Source organism: Ostrinia nubilalis, chromosome 7 (genome assembly GCF_963855985.1).
Source record: "Ostrinia nubilalis chromosome 7, ilOstNubi1.1, whole genome shotgun sequence".
NCBI lineage: Eukaryota > Metazoa > Arthropoda > Insecta > Lepidoptera > Crambidae > Ostrinia > Ostrinia nubilalis.
In genome coordinates, this window is record NC_087094.1 from 544,229 (window position 1) to 556,889 (window position 12,661).

General features: G+C 44.7%; 1 protein-coding gene across 1 annotated transcript in view; it reads right to left on the reverse strand.

Moving 5' to 3' along the window:
• Positions 1 to 12,661, reverse strand: part of LOC135073458 (uncharacterized) — a 60,319-nt gene that overhangs the window by 2,797 nt on the left and 44,861 nt on the right. The window contains exons 30-36 of the mRNA XM_063967641.1: positions 10,617 to 10,744; positions 9,424 to 9,541; positions 8,094 to 8,205; positions 6,330 to 6,457; positions 6,157 to 6,243; positions 5,219 to 5,376; positions 28 to 175 (exon numbers count right to left, since the gene is read on the reverse strand). Coding sequence (XP_063823711.1) covers positions 28 to 175; positions 5,219 to 5,376; positions 6,157 to 6,243; positions 6,330 to 6,457; positions 8,094 to 8,205; positions 9,424 to 9,541; positions 10,617 to 10,744 — 879 coding nt within the window. The remainder of the gene's footprint in view (positions 1 to 27; positions 176 to 5,218; positions 5,377 to 6,156; positions 6,244 to 6,329; positions 6,458 to 8,093; positions 8,206 to 9,423; positions 9,542 to 10,616; positions 10,745 to 12,661) is intronic.

The window sequence follows — 12,661 nt, forward strand, 5'->3', positions numbered from 1 at the left end:
GTTGAGATGTTACGCTATGATACTCACCTCAAAGATATGGTATCTTATGTCATTGATTTGCACCAGCGGAGGCGCGCCGGCCTCGCCTGCCCGCGCGGGCGCCAGCATGGCTCGCAGGCGCGGCGACTCCGACACTAGAACTATCTTGTGCCCGTAGAACAGACGACCTTCCACCCTGGGAATAAATTAGGCCATTTAAACATCACTGTAAGATATCGTACATAAAATACTTCTAGTATGGTTGTTCGGATAGAAACAGTGAATTTCGTAAGAACATAGCAGAACCAAAGTAAACAATCATAACCCACAGAATTGTCAAACTTTAGAGGCAATGGGCGGGCTACTAACTGATGGCCGTTGAGGTAGAAGTAATCGAGTAGCGACCACAGTACCGTACCGCAATACAGGCAGGCCTCCCACTAGGTAGGGCGATGAATTAGTAAAGATCGGGGAAAGTACCTGGATGCGGGTAGCGCAGAATCCATCGTTGTGGAAATCCTCTGGGCCAGACTTTGTCCAGCAATGGATGTCCCTTGGAAATCGAGGGAGACTATTGTCTAGCATTAGACGTTCTTCGTTCCCCAAGAAGGCCTTACCTGAAGGTGACGTCAGCCAGCGACGGGTTGTTGACGTAGGAGGGGTCTACGCGCGAGGGCGCGGGCGCGGCGTGCGGCGGCTCGGCCACGCCGGGCACGGGCTCCCAGCCGTAGCACGCGCCAGGATGTTACCTGAAGGTGACGTCACCGAGCGAAGGATTGTTGACGCGCTTTGTCCAGCATTAGACGTTCTTCGTTTCCCAAGAAGGTCATGTTACCTGAAGGTGACGTCAGCGAACGAAGGGCTGTTGACGTACTCGTACTTTTTCCAGCAGTAGACGTCTTTCGTTTCCCAAGAAGGCCTTGTTACCTGAAGGTGACATCAGCAAGCGAGGGGTTACTTTCTCCAGCAGTATAGGTACGTCCTTCGTTTACGTACTTTGTCCACATGTAGACGTCTTTCGGTCCCCAAGAAGGCCTTGTTACCTGAAGGTGACATCAGCAAGCGAGGGGTTACTTTCTCCAGCAGTATAGGTACGTCCTTCGGTCCCCAAGAAGGCCTTACCTGAAGGTGACGTCACTTTGTCCAGCAGTATACGTCCTTCGTTCCCCAAGAAGGCCTTACCTGAAGGTGACGTCAGCCAGCGACGGGTTGTTGACGTAGGAGGGGTCTACGCGCGAGGGCGCGGGCGCGGCGGGCGGCGGCTCGGCCACGCCGGGCACGGGCTCCCAGCCGTAGCACGCGCCAGGATGTTACCTGAAGGTGACGTCACCGAGCGAAGGATTGTTGACGTGCTTTGTCCAGCATTAGACGTTCTTCGTTTCCCAAGAAGGTCATGTTACCTGAAGGTGACGTCAGCGAGCGAAGGGCTGTTGACGTACTCGTACTTTTTCAAACAGTAGACGTCTTTCGTTTCCCAAGAAGGTTACCTGAAGGTGACGCGTTTAGGCGCGATTGGTCCAATTCGTAATTGGTTCAAAAAAAGGATATCCAAAATGAAAAAAAAGGAGGTAAATCAACTTTTAACTACTATATGCAGAAAAAAGCGGTTCGGTCCAAAAACTAATTGGCCCAATAGCGAACCGATCGCAAATTGGACCAATAGCGAATTGGACTAATCGCGAATTTGTATTATTTTTCACGATTGGACCAATCGAGAATATTGTCCAGCAGTATAGGTACGTCCTTCGGTCCCCAAGAAGGCCTTACCTGAAGGTGACGTCAGCCAGCGACGGGTTGTTGACGTAGGAGGGGTCTACGCGCGAGGGCGCGGGCGCGGCGGGCGGCGGCTCGGCCACGCCGGGCACGGGCTCCCAGCCGTAGCACGCGCCAGGATGTTACTGAAGGTGACGTCACCGAGCGAAGGATTGTTGACGTGCTTTGTCCAGCAGTATAAGTCCTTCGTTCCCCAAGAAGGCCTTACCTGAAGGTGACGTCAGCGAGCGAAGGGCTGTTGACGTACTCGTACTTTTTCCAGCAGTAAACGTCTTTCGTTTCCCAAGAAGGTTACCTGAAGGTGACGCGTTTAGGCGCGATCGGTCCAATCCGCGATTGGGCCAATTCGCTATTGGTCCAATTCGTAATTGGTCCAAAAAAAGGATATCCAAAATGAAAAAAAAGGAGGTAAATCAACTTTTACTATATGCAGAAAAAAGCGGATCGGTCCAAAAACTAATTGGCCCAATAGCGAACCGATCGCAAATTGGACCAATAGCGAATTGGACTAATTACGAATTTGCATTTTTTTTTACAATTGGACCAATCGAGAATTGGACGCCGGGCACGGGCTACCAGCCGTAGCACGCGCACAGGATGTTACCTGAAGGTGACGTCACGCGTCGAGAGACGGGTTATTGACGTACTTTGTCCAGCAGTAGACGTCCTTCGGTCCCCAAGAAGGCCATGTTACCTGAAGGTGACGTCACTGAGCGAAGGGTTGTTGACGCACTTTGTCCAGCATTAGACGTTCTTCGTTCTCCAAGAAGGCCTTGTTACCTGAAGGTTATGACAGCGAGAGAAGGGTTATTGACTTGTCCAGCAGTAGACGTCCTTCGGCCCCAAGAAGGCTATGTTACTTGAAGGTGACGTCAGCGAGCGAAGGGCTGTTGACGTACTCGTACTTTTTCCAGCAGTAGACGTCCTTCGTTTCCCAAAAGCCTTGTTACCTGAAGGTGACGTCAGCGAGCGAAGGGTTATTGACTTGTCCAGCAGTAAACGTCCTTCGTTTCCCAAAAGCCTCGTTACATGAAGGTGATGTCAGCGAGCGGAGGGTTGTTGACGTACTTTGTCCAGCAGTAAACGCCCTTCGTTTTCCAAGAAGGCCATGTTACCTGAAGGTGACGTCACGCGTCATCGGGAGAAGGGTTATTGACGTACTTTCTCCAGCAGTATAGTTACGTCCTTCGTTTCCCAAAAGGCCATGTTACCTGAAGGTGACATCAGCAAGCGAGGGGTTGTTGAGTGTTGACGCACTTTATCCAGCAGTAAACGCCCTTCGTTCCCCAAGAAGGCCTTACCTGAAGGTGACATCAGCAAGCGAGGGGTTGTTGAGTGTTGACGCACTTTGTCCAACATTAGACGTTCTTCGTTCCCCAAGAAGGCCTTACCTGAAGGTGACGTCAGCCAGCGAGGGGTTGTTGACGTAGGAGGGGTCTACGCGCGAGGGCGCGGGCGCGGCGGGCGGCGGCTCGGCCACGCTGGGCACGGGCTCCCAGCCGTAGCACGCGGCAGGATGTTACCTGAAGGTGACGTCACCGAGCGAAGGATTGTTGACGTGCTTTGTCCAGCATTAGACGTTCTTCGTACCCCAAGAAGGCCATGTTACCTGAAGGTGACATCAGCAAGCGAGGGGTTGTTGACGTACTTTGTCCACATGTAGACGTCTTTCGGTCCCCAAGAAGGCCTTGTTACCTGAAGGTTATGACAGCGAGAGAAGGGTTATTGACTTGTCCAGCAGTATACGTCCTTTGGTCCCCAAGAAGGCCTTACCTGAAGGTGACGTCACGCGTCATCGAGAGAAGGGTTATTGACGTACTTTCTCCAGCAGTATACGTCCTTCGTTCCCCAAGAAGGCCTTGTTACCTGAAGGTGACGACAGCGAGCGAAGGATTGTTGACGTGCTTTGTCCAGCAGTAAACGCCCTTCGTTTTCTAAAAGCCTCGTTAGCTGAAGGTAATGTCAGCGAGAGAAGGGTTATTGACTTGTCCAGCAGTAGACGTCCTTCGGTCCCAAGAAGGCCATGTTACCTGAAGGTGACATCAGCAAGAGAAGGGTTGTTGACGTACTTTGTCCAGCAGTAAACGTCCCTCGTTTTCCAAAAGCCTCGTTAGCTGAAGGTAATGTCAGCGAGAGAAGGGTTATTGACTTGTCCAGCAGTATACATACGTCCTTCGTTCTCCAAGAAGGCCAGGTTACCTGAAGGTGACGTCAGCCAGATAAGGATTGTTGACGCACTTTGTCCAACATTAGACGTTCTTCGTACCCCAAGAAGGCCTTACCTGAAGGTGACGTCACTGAGCGAAGGATTGTGAAGTACTTTGTCCAGCAGTAAACGTCCTTCGGTTCCCAAAGCCTTGTTACCTGAAGGTGACATCAGCAAGCGAGGAGTTGTTGACGCACTTTGTCCAGCAGTATACGTCCTTCGTTCCCCAAGGCCATGTTACCTGAAGGTGACATCATCAAGCGAGGGGTTGTTGACGCACTTTGTCCAGCAGTATACGTCCTTCGTTCCCCAAGGCCATGTTACCTGAAGGTGACATCATCAAGCGAGGGGTTGTTGAGTGTTGACGCACTTTATCCAGCAGTAAGCGTCCTTCGTTCCCCAAAAGCCTCGTTAGCTGAAGGTAATGTCAGCGAGAGAAGGGTTATTGACTTGTCCAGCAGTAAACGTCCTTCGATCCCCAAGAAGGCCATGTTACCTGAAGGTGACGTCACGCGTCATCGAGAGAAGGTTTATTGACGTACTTTCTCCAGCAGTATAGGTACGTCCTTCGTTTCCCAAAAGGCCATGTTACCTGAAGGTGACGTCACTTTGTCCAACATTAGACGTTCTTCGTACCCCAAGAAGGCCTTACCTGAAGGTGACGTCAGCCAGCGACGGGTTGTTGACGTATGATGGGTCGACGCGCGAGGGCGCGGGCGCGGCGGGCGGCGGCTCGGCCACGCCGGGCACGGGCTCCCAGCCGTAGCACGCGCCAGGATGTTACCTGAAGGTGACGTCACCGAGCGAAGGATTGTTGACGTGCTTTGTCCAGCAGTATACGTCCTTCGGTCCCCAAGAAGGCCATGTTACCTGAAGGTGACATCAGCAAGCGAGGGGTTGTTGAGTGTTGACGCACTTTATCCAGCAGTAAACGCCCTTCGTTAAGGCCATGTTACCTGAAGGTGACGTCAGCCAGCGAGGGGTTGTTGACGTAGGAGGGGTCTACGCGCGAGGGCGCGGGCGCGGCGGGCGGCGGCTCGGCCACGCCGGGCACGGGCTCCCAGCCGTAGCACGCGCCAGGATGTTACCTGAAGGTGACGTCACCGAGCGAAGGATTGTTGACGTGCTTTGTCCAGCAGTATACGTCCTTCGGTCCCCAAGAAGGCCATGTTACCTGAAGGTGACATCAGCAAGCGAGGGGTTGTTGAGTGTTGACGCACTTTATCCAGCAGTAAACGCCCTTCGTTAAGGCCATGTTACCTGAAGGTGACGTCAGCCAGCGAGGGGTTGTTGACGTAGGAGGGGTCTACGCGCGAGGGCGCGGGCGCGGCGGGCGGCGGCTCGGCCACGCCGGGCACGGGCTCCCAGCCGTAGCACGCGCACAGTATGTCTGCCAGCAGCAGAACCGTGCCCTCCTTCTGCACACAAACAACTCATGACTTTATAAACAACTATAGTCTGGTCTGTGAGCACGTAGAATTTTGTCCAATGACCCCAAGCTAGCCATCCTTATCGCTCGCGTGTAATTATGTTGCTATCGCGCTCGCACACTCACTACGGGCTCCCGTCGTACAGTCGCGACAGCAATATAATTACGAGCGAGCGATAAGGATGGGTAGCTTGGGGTCATTGGACAAAATTCTACGTGCTTACAGACCGGGCTTTAGCTTTCCGCCCGCGGCTTCGCGCGCGTGGTGGCACTACATTATCTACATATTTTACGGAAACCTATTTTTTTCCAAAATAAAATTTTGTATATGTTACTCGTGGTTAATGTAGCTTTCGAATGGTGAAAGAATTTTTGAAAACGGTCCAGTAGTTTTTGAGCCTATTCATTACAACCAAACAAACAAACAAACAAAGTTTTCCTCTTTATAATATCTATTAGTGTAGAAGAACAATTAGCTTAAAAGGACTTGCACCCAGAGCCGTGATTGTTTACCGAACAAAAGTGAAGACGCTACTGTTTGGTAAATAATCATATCAAAAAATTCAAGCGTTATAGGTCGCACGACGCAAGTTGAGGCGAACACATACTCACACTGATGTAATATTAAATTAAGAACACATTAATAACTCAAAATACACAAGACGTTAGCGGGAGCACAAATTTTTGCTAATGTTGATCTTTGAAATCGTTATTGATCGTCTCAACTCCTATTGAGCGACCTATAAATAGTTGTAATAAACTTTGTTACCTTGCTGTATCTTAAAATATTGAACAGCAGAGGAAGACACTCGTAAATGAACTGTTTGCTGTAATGACTGTCATCTGACGGGCACACCTGAAACAAAATTCACATAACAATAGAATTTTTATCAAAGTTAAAACGACAATAATAATTTATATTAACATTTAAATAAAACAAACCTGTAAGAAATCTTGTAAAAGCTGGTCTATGACGTGGTCTAGTGAGGCGTCGGCGGCAGCCGCGAGCGACAGCGTCCACGCGTGCAACGACCAAGGTACTCCTAGCGCGCGCAATTCCAGTGTTATATCTGGAACCAAACAAACATAAAATCATCAAAAGTTAGGATTTTTTTAAACGCCCTAAATTTTATTTATAGTAGTTATAGGTGTACCAGAATCTCATGGCAAATGGGGAAAATAAACTTTGTTGAGTGCAATACTGGGGAAATTGCATTAAACGATCTTGATACTGTTTAATTTTTATTTATGACTAATATTAATGAACATGAAGTACGAATGCCTACATATACATTTTATGTAATAGTATGTGTATGAAGAATGTTGTTATACATCGGGTTTTTAACATAACATGTATCGGAACATGTCTTGAAAAATAAGTAAACCGTATATTGCTGTAAATAATTTTATTAAGTATCATACTTATAACTTATCACTTCATTCAGAACTAGAAAACGATTCTAAGAACTCCACTTGCATTTCTTGTTCTTCAAATAGATGATCAAGTTAAAGAGGTATTAATATAATATAAATCGCTTTTTCAGCATTTCAATTACTCAAACTTGCTTGATGAAATCTTTTTCAATTTTCTTTACATGGTCATAACATTTTCACCATTCCTCTGCACCAATGCATGAAATACACCTGAAAACCCCGATAAAGCAGCTATTAGGTAAGAATAATATAAAAATAAACATAACCCTCCTTCTGACGCAGTTAGGTAATAAACTAAATGTAGGTAAGTATCAAAACATTTCACTCCAACTTACTGTCAACTCAACGACGCGCTTTAATATCAAAGATTGACTTTGAATTATGCCTTATTTTACAATACACTTTGAAAACAATATGACCTGCTTGAGTTTTTTCGTCTTTTTCACAAAAATAACAAATAGGCATGAAGAGATTACAAAATTTCTGCAGCGGCTGACAGATCTCTTGATTTACTTTGACAGGTGACAATAAAGCCATAGACAATGGCCATATGAAAAACACACTTTTCCAATATTTTTGTTTGCCATGAGATTCTGGTACACCTATATTAAAAAAAACTGTCTTGCCAGGGTAAGATTTAAAACTACCCTCATTTTTTAAAATTAAAATATGTATTGGTTTGAAATCGTATGTGTTCGCTTTCGTTTTATTATGAGCAGTATCTTTACGTATACCGTGTTTTTTCAAGTAAGTCAACTGTATTGAGTTTCAATATAGCTTCTCAACACTTTCATGGATAGTGAACTGCATTTATTCATAACAATTAAACTACTATTGTGCCTGGGTTACTGTCCGGGAAAGTGTTAAAAACCTACCTCTCCTAGGACAACGGTGTTTTCTTTGATGCTGTATCGCCATCACACTCGCAGTGCGCCAGTCACCGTGCCGGCATAGGGCTTACAGAGAGACATGTTGACACCACCAATCAATTGACGTACTTTTTAAAACTGTCGAAACGAAACTCTCCCATAGATTTTGTATGACACTACAAGTGACGTCACTATTTTTTCAACTCAATTAAACTACTTTTTTCAATCACAATGCGAACAAAAATCGTAATTTACAGGTAATTTAAAATTAATTGAGTTTTTAAGACCAGAATGAGGGTCTTTTTAAAAAAGTTGTGTTGTGAATTATTGAGGTATGGTGTCAAACTGTCTATTCAAGGCTGACCGGCACATTGGCCCTCAGAGAAACCAGTGTAAACCTCACCCAAGTGGTCGGTCTCCGCGGCACAGTACATGGCGTCCTGCAGCGCGCGCTGCTGCTGTTTGCTGAAGGGCGCGCGCGCCGGCTCCGCGCCCGCTCCCGCGCCCGCCGCGCCCTGCAAAAAAAACAATAAGTCAAAATTATTGTCAAAATCAAAATCAAAAATCAAAATCAAAAATATTTATTCAGTTTAGACCACAAGTGGCACTTATGAACGTCAATAGAAAATAATAAAAAAAGAAAAGGTAGCCCTTATGGGGCACTTTACATGTCTCCTTATCTTTTGGGCCCTACCAGCGCTTCGAGACAAACATATGGCAAGTGCTGAGAAGAAACGCCGGAACAAACTCAGTCTTTATTGGTACAGGGTGGAAACGATAAGTGATCTCATTCGATTATTTCTAAACTATACAAGATATCGAAAAACTGGTTACTGAAAGTGCTTGACGAGCTCTTTCAAACAGTACCAATAATAGGTTACAGAATTTACTGGATCTATTCGAAAATTCAATGTTTTCAGCCTCCATACTAAATGTATGCCAGCCAAACAATATTAGAAATGTTATTTTTTTTTTATTATAAATAAATATCCTTGGACATTTTAACACTGCGCTTTTAGTTCCATACTAATATTAAATAATGAACACTTAAAATGAACTCGTAAATTGTATTCTTATTCAAAAACATTCTTGGAAAATGTTGGTTTTAGGCTTTACTTGCTATAATATTATCAAGACATGAGTGCCATAACTGTGGCTGAACTAAATGTATGGAAGCTGGAAACATTGAATTTTCGGATAGATCCAGTTTATTTTGTAACCTATTATTGGTACCATTGAATAGAGTTCGTGAAGCACTTTCAGGATCAGTAATCAGTTTCTTGATATCTTGTATAGTTTAGAAATAATCGAGTGAGATCACTTAAAGTTTCCACCCTGTAGATAGACTAATTAAATGAGTACTTACAAATCGTCAAAAGGGATGTTTCCTGGGTCAAAAAGCAAGAGTTTTAATTAGTCCGTCAGTTAACTTATCAAAAAATACTCTACGCGTATTTTTCATTTTTTCAAACTAATGAAAATTTAAAGAGATAAAGCGCGCCAAAGTTCATAAGAAGAGGCCCGTGACGTCAATGCGTGCATAAAAGTGCCGCACGTTCTGACGTCGTGCGGAACTTCAACGCACCATAACTATGTAATTATTTGTTAGATTGACAAATAAAAATATAATGTGTCCAATATTTTTTGATATTAAACATGACGGACTAAAAAGATTTTTTTAGGAAACTAGCCTAATGCTCGTAAGGAGCCCACACATGTGTCATTGTCCCTACCTCCGCCAGCACCTCCTCCAGCGACAGCACGGCGCCCGCGCCCGCGCCCCGCGCGCCGCCCCGCACGGCTGCGCGGAGGCACGCGCGTCGTCCGTGCGTACAGCATACTGCTACCGCGCTGGTGAAAGATAAACACTTATTCAGACAAACAGACTTATTTTTAAAATAATTAACTTTAAAAAAAAATAAAACCGACTTCAAATGCGTGAACACAAAAAAAAACTAAAAATTAAAAATATTGCGTATAAAAAAGTTCATCCCCAATTTTCCACCCTTGGGGGTGAAATATTTTCTTCAAATTCGGATGAAACCACCCTTTTGATAATACCTATTCAACAAAAAAATAATCGTTCAAATTGATTTATAATCGGCGGAGATATTGCGTATAAAAAAGTTCATCCCCAATTTTCCACCCTTGGGGGTTGTTTTTTCTATTATTAAATTTAAATGGGACCACCCTTGAGGTATTACCTATACGCCGAAAAAAGATTTGTTCAAATCGGTTCATAATTGGCGGAGTTATCGCGTAACAAACATAGAAAAAAAAAAACATACGGGTCGAATTGAGAACCTCCTCCTTTTTTGAAGTCGGTTGAAAAGCAATGTCAAAAATGTATTTATTCTAAAGGACTAGCTATTATGTACAGTGCGTTACCGTACAATTGCAAACATCAGCAATAGAGCTATGCGCGGCTGACCCAATATTTTATTTTATGTTTTACATTATTTTATGTTTAGTGTTCGATTTAGCTAGTGCTTGCAAATTGTCAAATATTTCAAGGAAATGAAAGATAAGAAAAAAAACTTATGGAGCCTTTCATGTCTCATACTCTTTTTACCCTACCATTCCTACATCAAATATTGTAACTTACAGGTCAGCCGCTTGAGTTTAGCAACTCAAAGCGTGTCTGTAACCTTTTAGTGAGTTTAGCTTGCTGACTGATTATTATTTAGTGATTGATGGTAACATTCACCATTCATTTATTTCCCAATCATTCATTATTGTATGATTCATATACTGCAAACCACGGGAAACTAATTTCCTATAGATTCCACTAAGAAACAGTATACATTTATCTCGACAAAAAAAATCATCATAAAGGTAGCAGGAAGGCGCTGGTTGCAAGTCGCTACTAATCGGCCAACCTGAAAATCATTGGGTTGATGATGATTATGTCTACTCTCTGACTTACCTATAGCACCCGTACTGCGCGGCCGCCGAGTAGCACAAGGCGTCGTTGAGTTGTGTGGACAGGAACGGATCGGCGCCGTGAGACAGTAGCAACTGGACCAACTCCAAATTGCCGACGCCACATGCGACCTAAACATTTGAAAAGGAATTAATGAAAATGATTTCTAAAATAATTTCAATAAATTAGAACTATTTGTGCTCACTAGTCAGAGCCACTGCATTGGTGAGTCACATGACCGATAGTCCATCTGCTATTACAGTGCATTCAATAGACGCCACTCTGGAGTAAGATCCTATGATCCTGTCACCTATAATGACATACGCCCATTTCCCATATTCAATTCTTGTCCAAATCCTAATTTCAACTGTCAAATTTAATTCAGTTTTAGATTAATTATCCACAATTTCGATGCGTTTAAATTTGACAGTTAACGAACGGATTTGGATTGAATATAAAAAAAACCAGCATTAGGCGCCACCCGATGCGCTTAAATGGTATTGTAAATGCATCAGGCCTACAATCTACTTCAAATATTCGCTCAATGTTGAACTTTTTGCTAAAGAGGTAAAGCTCAAGTTTCCACGAGGATATTTATGTGGCAAGTGAGTAGTTCTTATAGCCTACCTGCAGCGGCGTGAGCGTGCACACGTCATCTCCCCTAGCCGGGGCCTTTGACATTAGGTGCGACCCCGGAGCCTGACCTGCTTTACTATAGTCTGGTCTGCGAGCACGTAGAATTTTGTCCAATGACGCCAAGCTACCCATCCTTATCGCTCGCTTGTAATTATGTTGCTGTCGCGCTCGCACACTCACTGAGGGCACCCGTCGCACAGTCGCGACAGCAATATAATTACGCGCGAGCGACAAGGATGGGTAGCTTGGGGTCATTGGACAACCGCCTCTGTGGTCTAGTGGTAAGACCACCTGCTTCAGATGCAGAGGTCCCGGGTTCGATTCCCAGTGGGGGCAGATTTTTCTGTTCGGTTTGGTTGGTGGTAGGGCTTGTTTTAAGTCCGCCTGGCTAGCTACCACCATATTACCTAAGTCTGTAGCCATAATAACAATGTTAACAGCATTATTGTGTTCCGGCAGTTAGAGGTAAGATAGCCAGTTCCTCCGTGGTTGAGGATTCCGGGTGAAGCTCGTTTCCACCTTCGGCCTGATCATCACTTACCATCAGATGAGATACAGGTAGGGCATGCATTATTCGTTCGATATTGGTATTCGAATATTTCGAATACTAAAATTTATGGTATTCGAATACTTCGGATAAAACGATTTTTTCGAATACTGCTATTTTCAAAATAATGTAAATTAAAAGAAACACTTTTTTGTCTATAATCATTTTAATAAGGATCAATTTTGCTTAATACAATCATCTAACTTCAATAACTACTTGAAAAAAAAAACGCTGCTATCGAAAGTATTTGAAAAAATACTGTTCAAACGAATGAAGCCCCAGATCGGTGATCTGATACCTGAACACCAATTTGGTTTCCGGGAAAGACACTCCACAACTGAGCACTAGAAAAGAAACGATACTGCTCAGCTGCGTTCTTGGACATAAGTCAAGCCTTCGACAAGGTCTGGCATAAAGGGCTCTTGTACAAACTGAAACAGAACCTCCCATGCCCGTTCTACGAAATACTTAGGTCGTATTTGAAAGACAGATGTCAGATCTGGAGAATCTTGTTCTGCCCTATGCAACATAACGTCCGGTATACCCCAGGGTAATGTCTTGGGGCCCGTGCTATACCTATTGTTTACCGCAGACCTGCCAACAACTGCAAATACATTCACAGAAACCTTTGCTGACGACAATGTAACAATGGCAACACACGACGATCCAGTCATGGCCTCATTCTATCTACAGGAAAGCCTGACGGAAATGGAGAAATGGTACCATTCATGGCGTATTAAAGCGAATGGAGAAAAATCTGTGCATGTTCATGTAACCTTCACTCTCAGAAGAAACTCCTGCCCACCGGTTAAACTTAATGGTATCCAAATACCTCAGGCTGAGCCGCTGAGGACGTTAGTTATCT